The 24,100-nt window shown below is 36.7% G+C and overlaps 3 protein-coding genes across 4 annotated transcripts; 2 read left to right on the top strand and 1 right to left on the bottom strand.

The window, feature by feature from the left end:
• The first annotated feature begins 11 nt into the window (after nucleotides 1-11).
• On the top strand, nucleotides 12-3,908 carry LOC103987960 (nascent polypeptide-associated complex subunit beta). Of its 2 annotated transcripts, none has more exons than XM_065187505.1 (6): nucleotides 12-77; nucleotides 2,040-2,107; nucleotides 2,283-2,431; nucleotides 2,519-2,575; nucleotides 2,730-2,768; nucleotides 3,493-3,908. In XM_065187505.1, exons 2-6 carry the CDS (start codon nucleotides 2,040-2,042, stop codon nucleotides 3,663-3,665), a joined length of 486 nt encoding a protein of 161 aa, XP_065043577.1. In that variant the 5' UTR covers nucleotides 12-77; the 3' UTR covers nucleotides 3,666-3,908. The 2 variants fall into 2 exon arrangements, with proteins under 2 accessions (XP_065043577.1, XP_009404711.2); XM_009406436.3 differs by lacking the exon at nucleotides 12-77 and adding an exon at nucleotides 490-587 and having other exon boundaries at nucleotides 3,493-3,824.
• Nucleotides 3,909-5,120: 1,212 nt separating this feature from the next.
• LOC135676383 (acetyl-coenzyme A synthetase, chloroplastic/glyoxysomal-like) lies at nucleotides 5,121-11,989 on the top strand. Its single transcript, XM_065187501.1, has 18 exons — nucleotides 5,121-5,476; nucleotides 5,674-5,817; nucleotides 5,906-6,061; nucleotides 6,145-6,267; nucleotides 6,348-6,516; nucleotides 6,969-7,051; nucleotides 7,194-7,295; nucleotides 7,376-7,464; nucleotides 7,575-7,665; nucleotides 7,919-8,032; nucleotides 8,991-9,067; nucleotides 9,154-9,232; nucleotides 9,383-9,451; nucleotides 9,580-9,755; nucleotides 9,937-9,993; nucleotides 10,131-10,221; nucleotides 10,306-10,404; nucleotides 11,490-11,989. Exons 1-18 carry the CDS (start codon nucleotides 5,255-5,257, stop codon nucleotides 11,673-11,675), a joined length of 2,127 nt encoding a protein of 708 aa, XP_065043573.1. The 5' UTR covers nucleotides 5,121-5,254; the 3' UTR covers nucleotides 11,676-11,989.
• A 145-nt stretch (nucleotides 11,990-12,134) lies between these two features.
• On the bottom strand, nucleotides 12,135-16,445 carry LOC135676384 (uncharacterized). The gene is made up of 13 exons (XM_065187502.1): nucleotides 16,194-16,445; nucleotides 15,034-15,171; nucleotides 14,834-14,915; nucleotides 14,644-14,720; nucleotides 14,029-14,135; nucleotides 13,695-13,806; nucleotides 13,446-13,562; nucleotides 13,264-13,355; nucleotides 13,095-13,161; nucleotides 12,931-13,009; nucleotides 12,764-12,855; nucleotides 12,533-12,676; nucleotides 12,135-12,458 (listed from the first exon to the last, which is right to left on the bottom strand). The coding sequence occupies exons 1-13, from the start codon at nucleotides 16,344-16,346 to the stop codon at nucleotides 12,435-12,437; spliced, it is 1,284 nt and encodes a 427-aa protein (XP_065043574.1). The 5' UTR covers nucleotides 16,347-16,445; the 3' UTR covers nucleotides 12,135-12,434.
• Between the last annotated feature and the right edge of the window lie 7,655 nt (nucleotides 16,446-24,100).

Genomic DNA, 24,100 nt, shown 5'->3' with positions numbered 1-24,100 from the left:
GTATGGATGGAAGAGCTCCTTCATCACATCACCGTAGACATGGGCTTCGGCTTCGCCTTGGAGCTTGATGATTGGTGGTAAGTATAGCTTCATTCCATGGTGGGATCGCATCATCATACTCCTCGGCTCTCCTTTTCTGGTGTGGTAATGTTAGTGATTATAAGATTTCCTTCATATTAATTACTATAGATGTATAGTATTCATATATTAATTACAAAGGATAAATACAAACCAATTAAAATAGCAAGGTTATTACAATCCGACCCATTCAAAAAATTGATTCATAGATTTGGTGAATTTATAGTTAAACGGCTTAAGATTCTTAATTCTAAATTAGATCATCATAAGTTTTCTCACTTTCTATTTGGGGGTCGATAATTTGGTATTAGATTCAAATGAGATATACCAAGGCGGTAATTCTCAGCAAGTTTTGGGGGCACTAAGGTAATTTACTGAGCGATACCGCAAATATACTCTACCCGCTCTACCCTTATCATTCCTCGAAGCGAAAGCTGCGGCGTCGGCGTTCTCCTCCTCGCCCTCCCCCTCTTTCTTCCTTCGCGTAATTTCCTCTCCCCGTTGCAAAGGTAATTCCCGTGATCCATCATAAATCCACTCATGCCGCTAGGTTCATGTGCTTCCAGAAAACTCGGGGGTTCCTCGTCGATTAGGGTTTAGGGGTTTCTCCTGTTTCCCTCGATGTTCCAGTGGTATTTAGCCGTTCGGGAAAGATTAGGGTTTAGGGGTTTTACCTGTTACACTCGATGTTGCGGAGTACGTAGACATTCCGGAAATGATTCTGATCGGGCTTGAAATTTGGTTTTTGGTTTTGGTGGCATCCTTTCTTTTAGGGTTACTATTTTTGATGTCATCTTGTAGATGGGAGATCTATGCTGATCTTTATCTGTTCATTTATGATGCTTACTTTTTTGCTACCTCTGAGTACAAGCTCTATCGAGATGTTGGATCCTAGATGGTTGGTGCTCCTCTAATGACCATTCTATCTTGTGTATGGGCCTATTGCGGTAAAGCGTCTTTCGAGTTTATTGCGGCAGGTTCTTGATGATCCACCAAATTATTGTTTTTGCAACAGATATATGTCTTCAGCTTTTAGGCGTTGGCAGTGTATAAGAATAGTGAAGAGGTAGCAGCAGAGATCCTCGTCCTTTTGATCTAATAGGATGAAGCAAACGGAGTTGTTATGAATGTTATTCTTATAGAAAACTCATATATGAGCTGTTTATGACAACTCTGAAATCGCTAGTTAACATCCAGACCCTGTTGTGAATAAACATTACCTTCAAGTTGTCGATGTTGAGAGCTTTGAGATTCAGCAACTTGAGATTTGTGCCTTTCGGGTTAAGAATTTTTGGATGCAATGGTAGCGGACATCAGGCTTGGTTCATGAAAGGAGAATAGCAGAAAATCTGCAGCTGTCATCTGCAGAGTTGCATATTGCAATTGTGAACGTTTTGAGGACTAGGAAATAGACCAGTTGTCTTTCTTCCCTGTTACACGATATATCAACAGAATTAAACCCTTACGTTTTTTGATGTGCAGATTGTAGTATTTTTGGGCTATTTGGTGCCTGATATCTCGCACTCTGATAGTGATCTGTTATTATGAGATATCTGAAGACATCAGTCCTTGGTGAAAAAGATCCAAAACTTATCTCCTTTTATGCATATGGGACCTATCTGATGTGCCCATGCTCAACTGAGGTTTTATACATGTGAAATATCTAATCCTGTAAATAAAAAGCTACAATGGGATTTTGGTTATGGTTTACAAGAATTGGAGTTTGCTATGATAACTCTTCAAAATGTTGGAGAAACTCAATATTTGATGTAATTCCAAACGAAATTAAATAGATAGATTGCACATTTTGCCTTGTTGTGTTGTATCATTGCAGCTTTCATTAGTTATTTGCTTTTGTTTGCTGGTGCTAAGTACTAAAATCTTTTATCAGATTATAATGTTTTCACCTGTGCTTAACTACAGTACTTTCTAATTCCATTTGATGTTTCTTTCCTGTGCAGATGAATGTGGAGAAGCTTATGAAGATGGCTGGTGCTGTTCGCACTGGTGGAAAGGGCAGTATGCGCAGGTTCAAAATTGTTCTATTGCCTTCTTACGAATAATAGTGCCTTGATTAGTTGGTTGTTTATTGTTAAAATTGGAGGGTACAACTTTTGCAAATGTGTGATTTGTAATGTTAATTTTAGAGGTCAACTGGAGCACACACTATAAATGCCTTAATCTGATACCTGCATTTTGATCAGGAAGAAGAAGGCAGTTCACAAGACTACAACAACAGATGACAAAAGGCTGCAGAGCACACTGAAAAGAATAGGCGTTAATGCCATTCCTGCTATAGAAGAAGTGAATATTTTTAAGGATGATCTCGTTATTCAGTTCGTTAATCCGAAGGGTAAAGAACATCATATGCATAAAATGAAACACTAATATATATGCTAAAGGGGCTACTCATTTTTTTTCCTTTTCCTTTTTTTTGCAGTCCAAGCTTCTATTGCAGCCAATACATGGGTTGTCAGTGGCTCTCCTCAGACAAAAAGTATGTAATTTCATGAATAACTATCAGAATATTATGATCTTGAATAACAATGTTAACAATATAGTTTATAACAATTTGATTTTGGATTTTATTGAATTCCATACCTGGATTCTTGAGTTGATACATCTCATGCACTGCATTTTCTGTTTGACAGAACTTCAGGATGTGCTACCTGGGATCATTAACCAACTTGGTACTTTTACTTCCATAAGCTCTTATTTGCTGTTTAGTGCCCTTGTTAGTTTGGCCTCCATCATGATCTCTCTGTTATTGATAATCTGCTAATTTGCAAATGCACATGCACCATTGCTTCGAGATTTATTTCTCTCATGTCTAATCTTCCTGCATCATTTTGTTCCATGTTTACTTCCAAAATGTTGAGTGCTAAGGTTGTCAAATTTTTTTCATCTACTAACTCGTATGCCATCGGTTTTACTTTGTTTGCATTTGTTTACATGGAATTGGTGAATAGCTAATGCAATTACTGCTCTTGGTAGCTTGCACTTTTAAAGGTTTCATATTTTTATGATTGTTTTGTATTGTATGACTTACTGATGATATTACTTTGAACATTATGTTATTCCATCATGACCTTTTTGTCATTGCTAATCTTCTAATTTGCAAACGCATATGCACCAGAACTTCAATATTTATATATCTAATGTCTAATTTTGCCGCATCATTTTGTTCCATGTTTACTATGTTTACTTCCAAATCGTTGAATGATAAGGTTATCAAATTTTCTTCATCTACCAGCTCATTGTATGCAGTTGTTTCTACTTTGTTTGCATTTGTTTCAATGGAATTGGTAAATAGCCAATGAAATTACTGCTCTTTGTAGCTTGCATTTATAATGGTTATATATTTTTCTGATTGTTTTGTATTTTATGACTTACTGATGATATTCTTTTCTTCAGGCCCTGATAACTTAGAGAACCTGAAGAGGCTTGCAGAACACTTGCAGAAACAGGCACCTGGCACTGGTGCCGCAGCCAAACAGGATAATGATAATGATGATGATGATGATGTCCCAGAACTGGTGCCTGGGGAGACATTTGAAGCAGCTGCTGACGAAAATCAAGCTTCATAGAGAATATATTCACCCAGATAAATTCTGGCTCCTTTCACGCTGTTGTTTTCTCATTTTGGATCATCTGGATGGAAGTAGATTGTGCCATTTATGTTAAGTGGAGTACGAAAAAAGCAAATCGTCATTCGTTGCTTCAATAGAATGATGGACAAATACTTATTTTTGGATTGCACGCATGATATGCACCTGGGCCAGTTTATGAATTGCCCAGAGGCATTATAAACCTGTCTTATTGCTTACCAAGTTTCAGGTTCCTGACCGAGTCAAAAGACAGATCTTGATGTCTTATTACTCGTACAAGCAGTTCTTTCGGGTTGTTTTTTGGGTTTCATGGATCCTGATGTTGAGGTGGACATTGCAAGTGGTAAGTGCTTATGCTATTGTTTAGTTCTAGTTGATTGGCATGAATACCTGACTTTATCTGAAAGGTTATTATTCTGGAAATTTTTCTAAAATTATTTATTGCTATATCATCCATTTTAGATCTGCATAATTGAAGATAAGATTATATCTGATGAGTGGTTGAAGGTTTTCAGATCTACCTACTACTTTGAGGTAGGTGGAAAGCGACGACAAGCCTGATGCAGTCAGTTTTACGACTCTGGCAAATCGAGTACGTCACTTTTGGTCTACCAAACGACGTTAGTTGCGACTCCATAATCCAACATCTGACTCGAGATTTCTGACGTGGATTTTTATTTTGGATAGATTAAAATGGTTATTTCCCATATGATTTATAGATTAATATTGGATAATAAATAATATACGTGAATCTGAAGTGTCGACTACATGGACGGATTCTCCTTATTCAATTGAAACCCCGTCATAGATCCGATCTGAAAAGCTACAAGATCTATTACAATAATAATACGTACGTGAGATCCAAGAAACATCGAACCGTACTGGTACAGGCAAGATGACGAGCTCGGATTCAGAGTGGTCCGTAGGAATCTGAACTCCGTGGATGCCACGCAGGGCAATAAATACCGAATAAAACAGTGGTCAATGTATCTTCGGCCGTCTTTTGCCATTAATTTCTTCACCAACATAAGTCAGTCCACTTGTTTAGCCACCAACCCATTCCGTTGCACACCGTAATCCAAGATTTCTACCTAACATTTATTGGTCCAAAGCCATGCAATGATCATCCCCAAATCCCTCTTGACTTTTCCTTCTTCCCGTTCTGATTGATAATGCATGCCTTCACTGGAATGCGGTCTAATAACGTACAGGATAGTTTGGAATGGTCGTCCTAGATTTTACGGATAGATGTTAGAGATGGAGAATCAATCTCTTGATTCTTGATGGATGGATCATTCATTATATATTAACAATTTATAATGGAAAGATATTTTATTTCCAAACTTCATAAGGATATTTATGTCAAAAAAAAAGATTTTTATTTAATCATCTCTACAATTATTAATTGGTAATATGAATATGCGCATCTTATAATACAGACGTCGTCTCAGATCTCGGCGACGACATCTCTGTCCTTGCGTTCCGGCCTCGAAACTCTCCGCCGCCGCTTCCGCATTACCACCTTTGGTCTCCGCCGAGGCGGCTGTGGACGGCGTCACTATTTCGGGATGACGACGGGTGAGGCCACGACGGCGTCTCCGCGGCGGAGTTTCGCGTCCTCGGACCACCTCCGGCACGTGGAGTCGATGGCCCAGCTGCCCTCCGGAGCTGGCAAGATCTCCCACCTCAACGCCGTCATCCTCGGCGAGACCCTCGCCTCCGAGGAGAACGATCTCGTCTTCCCCTCCCAGGACTTTTCTCGTCAGGCTCTCGTCTCCTCCCCCGAACAGGTGCGTTCCGTGTCTTCAGAGCCCCTGATCTGAACTCTCGTGGAAGCAATGGAATCTTCAACAAAAGATCTGGCTTTTGTTGAAGATTCCATTGCTTCCATAAGAAAAGATTCCATTACTTGCAATGTTAGCCAATGTTGTTTTCTTCAATTGATTAATTTGCTTATGATCTCTGCATTGATTTCGTAAATCATTAGTATCGAAAAATGTATGAGCGGTCGATTCAAGATCCTGCCGGATTCTGGTCTGAGATCGCTTCCCAGTTCTACTGGAAGGAGAAATGGGATCCGGAGGTCTACAACGAGAACATTGATGTGAGGAAGGGGACCGTTAAGTTTGAGGTCGGTTGTTTAATGTGTAAGCTTGATCTATTCGAAATGATGATCTGCACAGGACGCTGAATTCGTGTAGTACTATCGCTGATCGCAGTGGTTCAAAGGAGCCAGTACGAACATAAGCTACAATGCTTTGGATCGGAACATTGAGGCAGGGAATGGTGGAAAAGTTGCTATCTACTGGGAAGGCAACGAACCTGGTGACGATGAGCAGCTAACATATGCTGAGCTGTTGGAGAAGGTTTGCCAGGTATGCTTCGACCCATTCCAAATTGAATTTAAAGAACCATGAGTTTTTGTTGTTTAATTGATCATATAATTATTCTGCGATAGCTTGCCAATTACTTGAAACATGTTGGCGTTCGCAAAGGAGACGCAGTGGTGATCTACCTCCCTATGCTGATGGAGTTGCTGATCTCAATGTTAGCGTGTGCCCGTATTGGTGCGGTCCACTCGGTAAGCTGGTGAATTTTCTTGTCAGATCTGTGTTGTCGAGATCAGATTTAACAAGTGAGATGTTTACAAGCTCTGCTCAGGTTGTATTTGCGGGCTTCTCTGCTGAATCCCTTGCACAAAGGATCATTGACTGCAAACCCAAGGTTGTAATAACATGTAATGCTGTGAGGAGAGGCCCCAAAGCCATCCATCTCAAAGACATAGTTGACAGCGCTATCAATGAATCTGTCAAAAGTGGAGTCCCTGTAGGTATGTTAGTTTTTGCAATGATCAGTTTTAACATATTATTGAACAATATGCATATATCATTGTAGACCATTGAATTATCTGCCTCTGAATGTAGGCAGTCCTTTTTCATCCTTGACGACTTACATTCATATTTGATTTTTATTTTTTAATTTATTTAATTTTCTTTTGATTTGTTTTTTATTTTTTGGATGATATATATGTGGAATATTAAATATATGCTAATCAACTAGTTTATGCAGAATTAGAGATAGACGGAGCACGACATTCTCACATTTTCTTAATGTTCACTAAACTTCTCCATATGAAATCATAAAGTTCACTTGTAGTATGATAAAACATCTTTACATGTCGCAGAACCGGATCTTTTTTCTATTGTCAGCTTTTTCTATCTACTTCTGCATTGTTCACATTTGAACGATCTGATTACTTCTTTTTTCCTCCTGGTTAAACAGGCCTGTGTTTGACTTTTGAAAACCAGTCAGCTATGAAGAGAGAAGATACGAAGTGGCAGGAGGGAAGAGATGTATGGTGGCAGGTTAGTCCAATAATTTGTTCAGTGCTGGCATATCGCAGATGGAACTTTTAGTTATATGATTGGATCTCTGCCGTTGAACACTAGCAATAGAACTAGTATCTTGATTACATCTTTAATTTGCATTAAATGTTGCAATATTCAGGATGTAGTCCCACAATTTCCGACAAAGTGTGCTGTGGAATGGGTTGATGCAGAAGATCCACTATTTCTCCTGTACACAAGTGGTAGCACTGGAAAACCAAAGGTTACAGATATTTCTTGATTTTATTTTTTTTATTAATTCTTTGATTGATAAGTGATGGATACTTATGCTTCAATATGCAGGGAGTTCTACATACAACTGGGGGATATATGGTATATACTGCAACAACATTTAAGTATGCATTCGACCATAAGCCATCAGATATATATTGGTATGCTGGTGTTTATGTGGTCACGGGTTGTTCCAGAATGTGTTTTAAGTCATTTCTGTAAAACTTACCTGTTCTGCAATGCCTTCATATCATTTATTCTCCAAACTCAGGTGCACTGCCGATTGTGGCTGGATAACAGGACACAGCTATGTTACATATGGCCCTCTTTTGAATGGAGCTACTGTTGTGGTATTTGAAGGGGTAACGATCTGAAAATGTCTCTTCCTTGAACATTAACAATGTTTAAATGTGCTTTCTGACAACAACATTCAGAATTCTGATTTTTATATTGTTACATTCAGCAAATTGACAGATAAATAAAACTCAACTTTTTTTTCCCTTGTCCTTCGTATATAATTTTGTAATAGATGTTTTGTTCGTCAGGATTCTTTTTCTTTTTTCATGTCAATAAAATATTTTTATCTTGGTAATACCTTGTGAATGATACCTGTAGGCCCCAAACTATCCCAACTCTGGACGATGTTGGGATATTGTTGATAAATACAAGGTGACATTATTTTACACAGCCCCAACGCTAGTGCGTTCCCTAATGCGTGAAGGTGATGAGGTATGAGTCTTCATATATTTCCTTCATAATCATTGCAGTTTTCTTGCCTAGTTTCAATTTGAACTGTTTCATCTCCTGTTCGCAATATATGCTGATATCTGCTTAGTTTCAGAATGTGAAGAATGATTTATGTTTTCAGCACCTGTTCCAGTGGATGCTACATTTGTCTCAAGTACACTAAAGATGTGCCTTGTCACATATCAAACAAGTTTCATCCCTTATGCATATCCTTGACTTGTTTGTGCATGCAATACAAACTACAGGTTCCTGAGGATTTCATTGGTTCTCATTTGAACAAGTCTTCCTTGCCAAGACCTCTCACCTTAAATTGTCTTATGGAATTCTTGGACCTTAAACCATTGCCATCTACTGTGCATGTGTTTCCTTGTAACATCCTGGCATTATTTCACCAGCACTATAGCTTTATAAATTGCATTCCAGAAGCCCTTCTTTGTTTAATTCACCTTCATGAGGCACACCTTTTCATGTGTATCCATTATTTAGTGATAGATTAAGGGGTTGTTTGGTTGTTAATCTTGTGGTGGGACATGAACTTATCCTGCAATAACCTGCCAAATAACCCTATCATAGTACTAGCCAAAGGCATATGTTTATCGGGTCAATTGTTGCTTTACTTATCGGGTTAATTGTTGTTGCCAACAAAATAACCTATTCTACCAAAATGATATAGTTAGCTCTTCCTTTAAATTGTCCATTCCTAATCTTGTTCGATGCAAAAAAGGTAATGCTTTTTTTTTTTCTGACGTACTTACAAAACAAAAAGAATGGTATAACTTTTCTTTTTTTGGTATGGAACAACATACTTAATCTCTTAATACATATTCCTCAAATAAACTGGCCCTAAGATGATATTATGGCTTACTTGGAGAGAGCTATGAATAACCAATTCTATTATCTGTTTATCAATTTTTATTGACCCCTCGGTGCTTTGATGCAGTACGTCACTCGCTACCATCGAAAATCCCTGCGTGTTCTTGGTAGTGTAGGGGAGCCAATTAATCCTAGTGCATGGAGGTTGCCTGACTGTTTTTAGGCTAGCTTTTTGCATTTTGCTTTTGCAATTTAACAACTTCCTTAAATGTTTTATATACATTTACTAGGTGGTTTTACAATGTTGTCGGGGATTCACGATGCCCTATATCAGATACCTGGTGGCAAACAGAAACTGGTGGCTTCATGGTAAGTGAATGCTCCATACCTGTGTCCATGGATTTGCTAATTGCAGTAGCTGTTTTGGTATAAAACATATGTGGTAGTTTGGGTTCAGTTCCTAATATTAAATGTTCTTGGTCAATCTACAATGTTTTATCTTGAATAATTTATATACAGATTACACCTTTGCCTGGTGCTTGGCCTCAGAAGCCTGGTTCTGCTACCTTTCCTTTCTTTGGAGTTCAGGTATGTGTTGATGTGACAATAATAAATTTTCATTCAGATATGTACTAATGCAAGCAACTTAAGGAAATACATGTTGTAAATGTGAAATATCTTTTTTAGTTTTCTAATACTGTGAGAAAGTACTGCAGCCAGTCATAGTTGATGAGAAAGGGAATGAGATAGAAGGTGAATGCAGTGGGTATCTTTGCATCAAGAAGTCATGGCCTGGTGCATTCCGTACACTTTATGGTGATCATGAGAGATATCAAACCACCTATTTTAAACCATTTGCTGGTTATTATTTTACTGGAGATGGATGCAGCAGGTTACTTTCTTCAGAGCATCAACTGATCCAAAGTTCCTCTTTCATATTCACCAATATACATTTAATAAATGATTTTGCATTCAAGATATTTCAACTCTGACAAAAGGTCTCTATGCAATGCAATTAAGGAAAACTTGGATTTTGATGATTATAATGTTTTGTTATCATGTTGATTTGTTAGGGACAAGGATGGCTACTTTTGGCTTACTGGAAGAGTTGATGATGTCATTAATGTGAGGTACTTTAAAACTAACACATCCTTACCATATTGTTACAGTGGGAGATATCTTCATCAAAGCATGACATATGTCGACATTTTGGTTATTGCTTGAATCTTGTGGGCTTGATAGATTATAGCACATCAATTCTTTGCAGTGGACATCGTATTGGCACCGCCGAGGTAGAATCTGCCCTGGTCTCACATCCCCACTGTGCAGAGGCTGCCGTAGTTGGTGTTGAACATGAGGTATGACAGTGCTGGCTGTACCACTCTAGACAGTAAGTATCGGTCATCTGTCAAATTTGATCCGATGACCTTCCTTGTTTTCAGATCAAAGGACAGAGCATTTATGCTTTTGTCAGTCTAGTGGAGGGTGTTTCTTACAGTGAAGGAATCCGGAAAAGCCTCATTTTGGCAGTCAGAAACCAGGTGTGTTTTGCTTAGAGATGTTAGTATCTTATCAAAGTTATCTGATTAACCAGGCATCTTAAATGAATTGGCTTGATTTTTCAGCTTTATGTCGTGTTTTAATCCAGCTCCAATAGTCTGGCTATAAGTATACAATATCATGATAAAGTACTAGTTTAGACCTACTGCTAGTGCATGTATCAAGTTAAAAAACTCTAGATTCAGATCTGTGCTCCATCCACTCAACTGCATGCCCTTGTTTGGCAAGGCAGGACCTCTTTCTCCTGGCTTAAATTTGTATTCAGTCTGATGTAGTAAAGAATCGCTGAACCATTATAATATATATGGTGACAGAGAGTTAAAAGCACAGAGATGAGGGAAGACACATAAGAAAGGGTCTTAATAATGTTGGCTATAAAAGTCATTTCTAGTCATTAATTTAACTTAAAAAGGATTCGGAGTCCTGTAGAGTATTTGGCTGATAGCTTGTGTTTGGAGTTTAAGCATGATTAAGTTATTTTATATATTCAGTATTTTTACCAATTGATGATGAAGTATCAAGTCTATTTCCTGATCATGGTATCAGTTGCTCTATAGAACATCCATTTTTTGTTTAGTTTGTAGAACTATACCGTTTTAGTTGTGGTTCAACAAGTAATTGTAATTCTACATTTTCTATCTTTGTTATGGAAGTTAAACCATTCTTTTAAATTTGGATTCTTAACTCTTCATTGCCATGGATGGAGTTCTGCAAGTATGACAAGGATCTCACAGACCTTTTCTGAAAAAAAGAGGATAATTTTTGGTGAATTAAGTGCCAGTATCAGCTTGTCATCGTTTTGCATCTTAGCGTATAAAGTAATGAGTTTGAAGTTCAAGTAAACAATAAATACTTGATTGCCTGTCTGATTGGCATTTTTAGAAGATTGTGCTTTACTATTCATTGGACAATGATAGCATCACGTTGTTCACTCAATTACATATGGATGTAGATCATCATCTTGGTAGAACTACTACATATCAATTTTGTAATGGATTATTGTGTTCGACACGAAAACGAGTGAGCTCATTTGTCCATTGTACTAACTAAAGGAATTCCTCTTCAGATCGGTGCATTTGCTGCCCCAGACAAAATTCACTGGGCACCCGCACTGCCAAAGACGAGGAGCGGAAAGATCATGAGAAGGATTCTACGGAAAATTGCATCCGGGCAGCTGGATGAGCTTGGAGATACCAGTACGCTTGCTGACCCCAACGTTGTGGACCAACTAATTGCACTCGGTGAATGCTAGTAAAAGATTCTGATGATGATCATCCATTTCCTAAATGTCGATACATTTGTGGCGTGGTTTTATGTGATTCTAGAAATTTATTTATGCCTATTTTTTCATGCCCGGCCGGGGTATTTCAACATAGTCAAGAGATGTGTGGGAGGGAGTCGTCAATTGGGCCAAGTGTGATTCATGGTTCTGATGTTTTAGTGCTAGAATAGTTTAGCTGTCTGTATGCTACTTCAAATCATTCCAAGCATCAATTCTGTCTATTCCAACATTTGATGAATCAATCAGTAAAAGTGTGGAACTCAGGTTTCCATGATTTGGATTCAGGTTTGCATGATGCCCTGCTGCCACGCTATTTTCTCTTTGATGGATCTGAAAAGGGGTACTATATGTCAGGAACTCAAACTGGTTTTACATGACCATATGATGACTGCATCGTATTATCCTGTTTCATAAACCTTGAATTAGATCAATGAGTCTTACTGACAAATATACTTTCAGGTTAGAATCCCTAAAAGAGATCAATACATAGCAGAAAAGATGGAGACCCATAACTCCTTCCTCTGACATTGGTATATACACATTACGTACTGCATGCACGCAAATCAGATTCTGTGGTCTGCAACTTAACCACCTTTTCGCATAATTGGTGAGTAAGCCTCTCCACCATTGCAGCAGTCTCTCGAGACATGCTTGTGACCTCCTCTGCACAGAGCAATCGATGAAGACGAGGCCACTACGTGCATGCCTCACCATAATCCTCCGCAATAGTTAGGAAATGCCAATGACCTTCAACTGTTTTGGAAACAGAGACATCAGAAGTTGTGTTTAGCATCAGTGGAAGGGTTCATCAGATTAGGTTTACTCACGAGATTGTTCTGAGGCTCCCTCCAGTAGAACCCCTGGATGAAAACTGGCAAGATGTTGCAACCTATTAGAAGGTAGACCATGAGCGCATGCATCCCCAACCATTCCATGGCCAACACTGGCCTCCTGTAGCCATAGACATCAACCTGTCGACATCGAGAATGTTGAAGTCTGAGCAGTGTCGCAGATGCATATGGCCATGTCAAAGAAGAAAAAGGTTATGGATGTCCAACCAGCAGATACACTGCAGTAAATAGCACTCCAGCAGCTCCAGCAGTGACGCATGTGTAACTTATTGTGTATAGAGGCTTGTTCATATGCATTCCTACAACAAAGATGAAAGCAAGACATGAACCAAATTGACGTGAAGAAGAAGAAGAAGGGGTAATCTGGTGGATACCGAATAAGTCCAATGAAAAGGCTAATGCTAACAGGCAGAAGGAAGGAACCATCCACTGGATAACTCTATCCTTGTGAACCTGCATTTAGTTCAAGAGTGTTGAACATTGACACACACAGTGATTCCTCATACAAGAACAGATTGAAGGGAAGACCATCCATCACCTTAAAATGTATGATAACATGCCCGAATTGCAATCCAATCAAGCAAGTAACAGTTGCCATTACAGAGCTGCAGCATTGACTTCGTTTTAGTTGCAGCAACACACCCAAAGAAAAGGCCAATAGGATGAATCTCCCGAATTGTCGGCAGTGAGGCAGAGAGATAGCTGACCTGAGTAGTCCTTCAGGATCAAAAGGAGCTCGGCACCATGAAGGAGCATCAGGTGGAGGTGGGCCACTATCTGGTGAATTTATGCTGCATTGCTGAAGACAAGAGGAAGAAACTACAAGGTTATGGAGGAACAAGAATCCATGGATTGATCAATGAAGTAGATCCGGTACTACAAGTGATACCTTTGTTCTCTCATAAACAGGACGTCTATGTAGATGTTGGATGCCAAAGATCCGACGGTCGATCATTCCCACCGCATTGCAGGCAGGTCCTGTGTCACCCCTAACTCCACATCTGACCTAATTTTCGTATATATCAATATCAATGGGAATGCAGAAACTTGATCAGAGTTGACAAAGTAAGAAATCATAGTGTTTGGGCATCAGTTGAGTAGAAATCAATGTGTGTGTGATGCAAGGCATTTGACTCACTGATAAGGATTTCGACATGGAGCCTCCCACTGCTATCTGATACTCCCAATCAGGTACATATAAGCCATACAGAAGAAGCATGTAAATGGTTGTAAGAATCAAAGCCATCAACCTATTCAGACACAAGAATGTTGCAATTAATCTCTGGTTAATGCCTCTCTCCATTCATCTCTCTCTATGTATCAGTTCCTTTCTTTTTCTTATTTTTAGTGAAGCATTTTTATGTCTGTTAAACACAAACTTCAACAGTTGCCATGATGTCATGATTGAAGAGTAATCTAGAAATGATGACAAAATACACTTGATAATTTCCCAAATTCAGAGTCATACATACAATTGCAATCGGTATCGCCTGATTAAGGAATATCCATTATCAACATTATCATCAGTTTTAAGCCAGATCTCACATATTGCTGCCAACAGATAGGCTATTGCTATTCTCTGCAAGAACAGACACTTAGCTGATCAGATAACCTGTAGAAACATAGAAGTTCATTAATCAAATAAATAATGTTTAGTAGATAATAATACAGCTCTTTAATATTTGCAACAGAGAGGATATAATCTTTAGCGTCCAATCAGCAGCTATCTTGTATAAACTCTTCAGGATCATTTGGGTTTGATGATTATGTATTCTTTGGTAGCATGATTGGAGCATATAGTGATTATTAGGTTGTGGATGATAATTTCTTGATCACAATTTATTCATAGTTTCACTTGCTGATAGGTCTAGCTGACTCTGAGAAGGACCTGATGACTACAAGAACTTCTGATCTCCATGAAACAGATGCAGTTATACATATCAGAAGAAAAATTAAGGCATTTTAGATTGAAATCAACATGAGAGTTTGTAGGCAAACTTAGAACTATAAGCTCTGTTACAAATCATCATAAAGCTGAATGACAACAATCTATGTAGCATATGCAAGCATCATTGTGGATATCCTACCTGTAGCACTCCCATCCATCTTATTCCCAAAAGATCAACTCCATAAGTTAAATTGTGAAGGCCATGAAGAAAGCCACCTAAGAAAGTTGTGACAGTTCAGTAAGCAACCAAATATGAATTTAAGATAACTGAGAAAGGAACCAAATTTCCTCTAGTAAATGCAGTAGGAAAAGCTAAAAGAGTTGCATACCTTGAATCAGAAGACCTACAACAAAGAGCTTCAATGCTCGAAATACCGATTTCCTGGTTGCTACAACTTTGTTTGTGACTCCCTGAGCACAAAGCAAGTGTAAATTGCATCTTTCTTGCATTGAAATCCTTAACACACTTCTATGAAAAGTGACAAATTCCGCAACGGGATGAAGCATTTCGACAAGCAATTAGGCCTACCTTGTGTGTAATTGCAAGTGCAACTCCAACTATAAACAAGAAAAATGGCATCACAAAATCAGCAAGGGCTACACCATCCCATGGAGAATGGTTGATGGAAGGGAAAAGTGCTCCAGCATCGTCTACAAATATCATGAGCTGCAGTAAATGATGTGTAAATTATTAAGAGGTGATGAGACTAAAAGAAAAAATAGTATAATATGAGTCAAATGTTATACTATATATCAAATATGCATTACTATTTCACTGTTCTCCTAATGATTTTTTTCCGTAAAGAAGACTGAGTTTGAGATCTTCAGATTTCGATGAACAGAGGCCACCGGGCACAGGTCAAAGTTTTTGGCACTACCACATGTCTTCTCAGTGGCAAATGTAGCAAACTCATTACTTCTGTTGTACTCATCTTCTTCGGGGATGCAACACATCAAGTCACGCAAAAGTACAGGGATGGGAGCCCCGGAGGCCTTAATGGCAAATCCTGGTTCTGCCATCAAAAGAGATATATGCTGTTTGCTAGAACAGAATGCTTCCACTCTCTACCTGCTCATACTTTCTCGGCCCACCGAAGGCGGGTGTGATGCTGTCCACTACAGTAGCTGCTATTCTTGGTGGATTGCTCGTATGGTCATACTGGTGATCGATCTCCTCCACCGTCGGAACTCATACGAACCTCCAGTGTTGTCAAATCCTAGTGGGACTCACCGCTACGTTAATCCGTTCCGGTTAAAAGATGGTGTCTGTCGGCGGCAGAAAACACCTGCAACATTGCAAGGAAGTGGGAAACGACGCTGGTGCATCGCAGTGCACTTTGCAGCAAGCAAACTACCGTGTCCGTGTGCATCTTTTCGGCCATTTCTCCGGAAGCAATGGATTCAAAGCAAAGTGACTATGACCTTTCAATGTTGTGATGAGATTTGAGTTTAGGATCTTACGATAAACTATCAAAATCATTATAAATTATTCCAACAAAGTATTCTGTAAAATCACAACGACATCTATCCATATTTTAATTTGGGAGAGGAATAATGGAGAATCCAAGCGAATAATTACAGAATCCTTTATTATCCCAATTATTGATTGGGAAAACACAGTTACTAAATATAAGACCGAAGAAAAAGGCGTGAGGGAATACAGCAATGCGGAGTGGACGGCTGACGTACCGCGACGGTGAGTCCCCGGAAGACGTCGAGGGAGACGAGGCGCTGCCCCTGCTTCTGGCCGGCGAACGCCTCATCCTTCCGCGACGCTCTCCGGTTGTACTTGACGCCGGCCTCCAGGTCGTCCTTGTCCTTGATGAGCTCGTACGTCCTCATCTCTCTTCGATGGATCGAGGAGCGTTGGAGACCTTCAGGTTCCTACTCGCGGCTTCTTCTGTGTGTGTCGGACGCCGTGGCCTGTCTTCTCCTCCTGCATGAAATCTCTCTCTCTCTCTCTCTCTCTCTCTCTCTCTCTCTCTCTTATATCTTCTTTGGCTTCGTTGGGAGGAACGGGAGATGCACCGGAAGATACAGGTCATTATACAGCATATACACACTATTTCATACGACACGTGACAATCACGTGAATACATATCGTATGGCATCGATGTTTCCATATACATACACGCACACAAATAGTGAAATTATTATCAAGTTGGGGATTATACTCATTTAGACCTTATAACCATTCTTAAAATAATTAATATTCGGATAAGAGATTCATTCATTTAATCTAATTAATATTTACTTAAGCGATTCATTCATTTTTTATTTTACATGCAGTAGTAAAAAATATATATGATAAAATAATTAATGTTAATGATATGAATAGAGATAAAGAAAAAATTAAAAATACCATAATAGAATATATAAATAAAAAATGTAACTATTATAAACGTAATTAAATATATATATTTATATATTTCAATGATTAATGATAAATGATTAATGTAGTCGATCCTAAATAATTAAGATATTATATATATATATATATATATATATATATATATATATATATATATATATATATTGTTGTTTTTGTTATAGATTCCCATTTCGGTGGGAGGAGATTGAAAGTTTCTCTCTTAATTGATCTATTAAATATCATGATAGTATAAAATTTGGTATTGTATATTGTAGCACCTAATGAGATTTAATGCATGAGATTACTTCAAACTATCAATTTTATTTGGATAAAGACTCACTCACACGATCGATCGATCGATCTCTCCTACCAAAGTGAATGGAAATGAATCAACCTTGAACTTAATGAAAAACTAGGTGATACAAGATAATGACACGTACAAATGATCAACACCTCACTAATATATGATGGACATATTATTTCTTAACATATCTATCACTCGATGGACACATCAATATTACTCGGTTGATGTTTCATTGTAATATGATAAATACCTCAATCATAATATGAATGATACATCAATGAATATTTTCAGTTAATGAATCAATGACACATCAATGAATCATCATCACTCTTGAGGTTGTCCCCTTTCCCATGGTTCCCTTGTTGTTCATCACAGGAATGAACAATGCAATCATAAGAATTGTGACAATGGATATCCATCTCTTTATCTCAACTAGAGAGTGGAGAGCCCTAAGAGATCGACGATGTACAACGAAACCAATAGCTTAAGAGTCACGACATATACTAAACAATTAAAGAATAAAAGAGAGTAAAATAGAAGTGAAGGTCGCCATGACACCGGTAAAGAAGAGTATGTGAGGGGTGGATATTTATAGTCTCCCTAATGCACCTTTCTCTTCGTCTTCCTTATCAACGTTCTCTTTAATGTTTAACATAAGCCGATGAAGTTATGATAATTAGATTGGTCCATGACGGCTTATTCTTCTTAGGACACAACCATATAAGGCGTAAGGAATTTCATGTTAAGAATTAATTCATAAATAATTATCTAAGGTAGTTATCATATTTTAGATAGTTTTAATCATATTCTAGGTAATTCTACCTAAGTGTAATCTATGGTCTAAGAAGTTATTTTTATAGGGGTGGTTCCTATACCTAACTTAATCATAGGTGACGAGATGATGAGATAGTAATTATTAGGTTCTATAAATAGGACCATGGTTCATGAAGAAAAGAAAAGGTATACACACTTAAAAATATTTTATAAGTATTTTTAATTTTATCGCTTGTTTAATATTACTTTAATTTTCTTGCTTGAAAGTATTTTCTTTCAATTGCATCATAAAATTCTATTTGTATCATTTTGTTGCTCCTCCATCTTCAATATGGTATCAGAGCCGAGTTTAATATGAATTGGGTAGTAATCCCATTACTCAACCCCTTCTTCCTATTTTTTTAGATAAATATTATAAAATTTGAAGTATAAAAATAAAAACACTATTCAAAACATAGGATTTTTTTAGGTTTAATAAAGAATGAATATATAGATCTTGATGAAGAAACTAGTTTGAGAGAGAATAAATAAAATGACTCAAAATGACTCAAAATCATTATTATTCATTTAATAAGCTATACACGAGACAATCTTCTCAAGAATTATAGTAATTACAACTTCAAGGCAAGCTTGATTAACACTTCAAAATGAATTTCAAGACTCAGCAAAAATGATTGTAGTAAAACTTTAAACTTTTTATTATGAATTTAAAATTTTGTTTATAGAAAACAATGAATCAATGTAATATTTTTTTTCTTGAGTGACTAAAATTATCAATCAAATAAAATCTTATGGTAATCATTTTCATAATCATATTATTGTTGTAAAAAAATAAAAAGTTTAACTCTAAAATTTAAATATATTATTACTGCAATTGAAGAGTCAAAATATTTGTCTATTTTTTCATTTGATATACTAATGGGTTTTGAAAGCACGTGAAGTAAAGCTGAATAGATCGCTGAGAAAAGTAAAGAAAAAATATTTTAGATTAAAGGGGAATCTTCTACTTCATTGATAAAAAAAATCAATAGAAAAAGAATGTGATAGCGGAGAATTTCTTATTAGAGAAAATAGAAGAAGAAGAGGAAGAGGAAGAGAAACTTTGATTGATATGATAAATAAAAGTAATCAAATTATAATCACAAAAATTACAAGAGTAGAATTTAATGCTACTATTATAACAAGTTTAGTCACATTAAAGTAAATTGCTAGAAAATAAAAAAAAAGTTATTTGGAGAAAAATAAAAAAATAGTAAGTTATTTATGACTCATTCATAAGTTAATGATATCTCAAATGATATTAAATTTTTGAATAGTGGATATTCTAATCATATATTAGATATAAGAATAATGTTTAGTGATATTGATAAAGCTCACAAGTTGAAAGTTAGACTTAGAGATAACAAACAAATCTAAGTAGAAGGAAAAGGAATAATTGAGCTGAAGACAAGTCAAGAGAAGGTAAAATACCTTAATAATATTTTTTTTATTCCGGTTTATCATATAACTAGTTGAGTGTTAGCCAATTGATAAATAATAGATATTCAATTATTTTTAATAATAATTCTTGTATTATTAAAAATAAAAAATCTGGTCTAATTATAGTAAGTGTTTGCATAATTCAAAACAATATATTTTTACTTGATGTTATTGAAAAGTATACTCTTATTGTAACTTAAAAGAATGAGTTTAATTTATGATATTTAAGATATAGATATTTTAACAGTAAGGGTTTAAGGTTGTTAAGTAAATATAACATAATTTTTGAATTATCCAAAATTAATATACTTGATATATGTAAAGGATGTATTTATGATAAATAAAACAAGAAACCATTTGTTATTGGAAAAGCATTAAAGTATCTAATTATCTTGAATTAATTTATGCTGATTTATATAAACCTATGAATAAAACATTATTAGGTAGAAATTGATATTTTATATTATTTACTAATGATTATAGCCGTATGAGTTAGGTATATTTTCTAAAATTAAAATATAAAATATTTAATTTTTTTTTAAAATTCAAGGCACTTGTGAAAAGACAAAATGATAGATGTATATGTTAGAAACAAGTTGGCACTAAGAGGGGGGGTGAATTAGTGCAGTAGTAAAAATTACGTCGATTAGAAAAACCTTCGTACGATAAAATCTGATTTCGATGAAAATTATTTTGAAAAGATCTTTAAATTAAAAGCATATAGAAGTGTAGTTGATGTAAAGCAAGGAAGACAGTTTGCAGTTAAGATAAATGGTAAAATAAAAATGCAAACTGATTTATAGTGGTTCGGTCGTCGTGACCTATATCCACTCCTCCGATTCCTCTTCCGTCAAGGCCACTGGCATCTACTATCAATCTTCCTTTAATAGGCGAAGATCAACCTCCTTCTAACACCCCTCTTCTCCTTTTACCGGGTTTACGAGACAACCCTTACAAGCACACACTCCTCCTAAACAGAATTCTAAACTTAGACTATAGGAGGGGATTTCTCTAGTTATTGCAATAGTGTTTTCTCACTTTTAAATACTCTGTGCTTATATTTGTTAACCAGGGATGAGAAGGGCATTTATAGGCTTCAAGTTGATTCAAACTTGAAGCCTAAAAAGGTCTCATCCCAAGTTTCCTGGGTACTAGCGGTACCACCGTTGTTCCTGGGCGGTACAACCGCTGTAGGATCTGGTACTAGGTGGTACCACCGCCAAGCAGGGGTGGTACCACCGTTGGCAGCATTGCTACCGGTGGTACCACTGCTCAGGAATCCTAGGGTGTTGTTCCCTAGGCGGTGCCACCGCCGGCCAAGGATTCAGCACCCTGGTTGGGCCTTGAATCCGGCCCAAACCAGTCTAACTTCGGTCCCAGTTGGCCCTTAACAGAGTTGATGGGATTACCTCCCAATCCCAACTATAATTATATGCTAACTATGATTCTTAAGACATATTGTAAGCAAGATAAGTCTGATTTCTTCCGGTGAGCTTCCGCCGATCTTTTCGGCGAACTTCCGACGATCTCTCGGCAATGACTTCCGACAAGCTCCTGAACTTCACGATGATCTTCTTGGAGAGTTTCGACGAGCTTCTTTGGCAAGCTCCTGGACTTCTCGGTTGGTTCCAGCAGAACTTTCAACGAACGTCCGAACTTCCGACGAACTCTAGAACTCCAAACGAAATCGCGTTCTTGACTCCGAGACTTCATTTTATATTATGCCTTGCTATCGTAGTTAATCCCGCACACACAAAAAGACACTTCGATCTAGACAATTATTGCTAAGCATGAATTATGTTGTCTGGCATGTCATTGGTCCATCGACGCTTCATCCGATTCTTCGGCGTATAATCCTCTCTTGCGGCCTATTGCCCAATTAGCCAATTGACCTCCGTAACTCTGATATCCTTGGCGCAATATCTGCTCTTCTTGGCCCGATGCCCAAATCAATGGCCCGAAGCCTTCTGTCGATACGTCGACCGATCCTTCGACCCGACGTCCAATCCTTTGACATATTTTCCTCCGGCTCAACATGATTCTTCATGCTTTAATTGTCTCTCCCTGGTCGAAGCATCCTATGTCACTCAAAACGCAGATTAAATCATAAACACTTATAAGTTGGTTCATCATCAAAATCTGAGATTCAATAGTATAAATATATATCGGATAGATAAAGGTGATAATTTTTTAATATATATATTTTTTCATAAAGAAAATGATATTAATAAGGAATTGACAATAACGTATACACTAAAGTATATGTGATGTTGTTAATTAACAACACCACATACACTTCGGATAGATAGAGATCATGAATTTTTATCTAATGAGTTTAATTTTTTTTGAAGAAAATGATATTTATTGGGAATTGATAGCACCACATATACTGAAGTAAAATAGTATAGTTAAATGTAAGAATTAGACTATCATTGAAATGATAAGAAGTTTACTTAAGGGAAGGTATCTTCTAAATCAGTTTTGGATATAACAATATTTTTTGTGTGGAATATTTTACTAATAAAGACTATTATGAATTGAACTCCTTTTGAAGCCTGATATTGAATGAAGTTATCTTGAGGTTCAAAGAAAAAAATAATAATTATATTGTCAACATCGAAAGCAGAATATATAGTTGCAACATCATTAGCTTATCAAGCAATAAGATTTAGAAGACTTGACGAAGGTTTCATCAAGAACAAAAAGAAGTAACTAAATATTTTGTGACAATAAAACTATACTTACAATGATAAAAGTCCAACCTTTCATAGGAGAGTAAAGTATATAGAGATATGCTATCATTTTATCTAGAATCTTGTAGTAAGTGGAGCTATAACAATGAAGTATTATAGCATAAATGAATAAGTTACATATATTCTCATTCGGTCTCTTCCACTTTAGAAATATATTTATTTTAGGTCTCAAATTGATGTATGTAACTATGAATCAAAGAAGAGTATTAAAGATTGATTCATAAGTAATTATCTTAAGTAGTTACTATATTTTAGGTAAGGTTTGCAATACTGATGTGTACTGCTCGGTATGGGCGATCCGACATTGGACCAGTATGCAGACCATCCTCTAGTGAGCGATACCATAATATAACTCTATATCGAGCGATATGAGTTTTGTACCATATGGTAATGATTGAAATATGATCGTTATCGACTTGTATTGATCGGTAACTATCGAATTTCTATTGTTACCGATCAAGGGACATGATAGCCCTATTTCAAATGATCAAATTAATTGTTTGAACTATAGGAAAGAGTTTTTAAATCCTTTCCGCCCCTCTCTTTTAATTCATATCAGTATCTCAATCTTTTCGGCTCTCTCAAACTCATTTTCACTCATATTTTTCTCTCATTCTTACATTTTTATTCTTTTAAACTCAATAAAGTTATAATTTATGGATTGGATCAAATTTGAGAGGAATAAGAGGAAGATCCCCTCTAGTTAGAACGTGATGGAAGGAGTCGGACAACATCAAGTCAGATTACTTGAGGAACTAAAGACACTCAACTATCACAATCATTCATCTAGTGTGCAAAGGAAAAGACAAAGGGGAAGATAGTAGCATCGACCGTACTATTGAAAAGAATCGAGTCAAGTGATGAAATATTTTATCAATCACATTCAACAACCTACTTAATTTATAGACATGACAGTAACGTGGACAGTAATACCTCAATCGACGATGGCAACGGTGCCGAGAAATCAATGGTCTCATCTACACAATTTAAGGGTAGTGCATAGACTGAGGAGTAGTATTTTATATATGTCATCAAAAATTTAAATCGTGGAACTCAAGAAGGTACACCAAGTTTATAAACATAAGGGAAAGAGGAAGGAATTATATGATTTTGAGTAGATACAACATAAACTATACGACGTAGACATTAAAATCCTATTCTAACTTATTTTTATAAAAATTATACTAAATTTATATTTATTTATAATTTAAAAATTCTATTCTATTTTTTCTATTTCTAAGTGTTTTGAAGGCTTTAAGCTTATTTTGAGCAGTAATTGAGCGGCGCTTGTACATTGGATCAAAATAGTAAATCTTGATTTTAGATATTTCTAAATATAATCTAAGTAGTTTTACCCAAGTGACTAGAAGTTCTTATCATAGGGTAGTTCCTATACCTAATTTAATTATGGATAAGAAAGTTATCAATAGGTTCATGATTCATGAAGTAAATATGTGTCCACCGGACAATATTTCATAAGTGCTCTTAATTTTATCTCTTGTTTGATATTATTTTGATTTTCTTATTTGATATTATTCTCTTTTAATTTAATTTATTTTTATAATTTTCTTGTTCTTTTTATCCCGTAGCATTGGATTGATTTCCTATACCTTGCAAAGAAGATATTAGGAGGAGTAAGAGAGAGATGGAGAGAATAGAGAGACTATGACCTTTTATGCAAGGTATGTAATACCGTATCGTACCGGTGTTTCGAGATTGGCTCGGTACGGTATGGTACCGGCGTATCAAGCGGTACACCAAGGCGTACCGAACGGTACACAAGGGCTTACTAAGTGATTTCCTTTTACTATAGCACTGTAGCACGGTCCACGTATCGATATGTCGTTGGATCGATACGTACCGCCCGTACCGGACGGTACCATTCTAAATTACATATCATGCTTTTATGTTTCTT

The sequence above is a fragment of the Musa acuminata genome, chromosome BXJ1-6 (genome assembly GCF_036884655.1).
Source record: "Musa acuminata AAA Group cultivar baxijiao chromosome BXJ1-6, Cavendish_Baxijiao_AAA, whole genome shotgun sequence".
NCBI lineage: Eukaryota > Viridiplantae > Streptophyta > Magnoliopsida > Zingiberales > Musaceae > Musa > Musa acuminata.
Note: the sequence above shows the minus strand (reverse complement) of the source record. Positions and strands in the feature narration are given on the sequence as shown.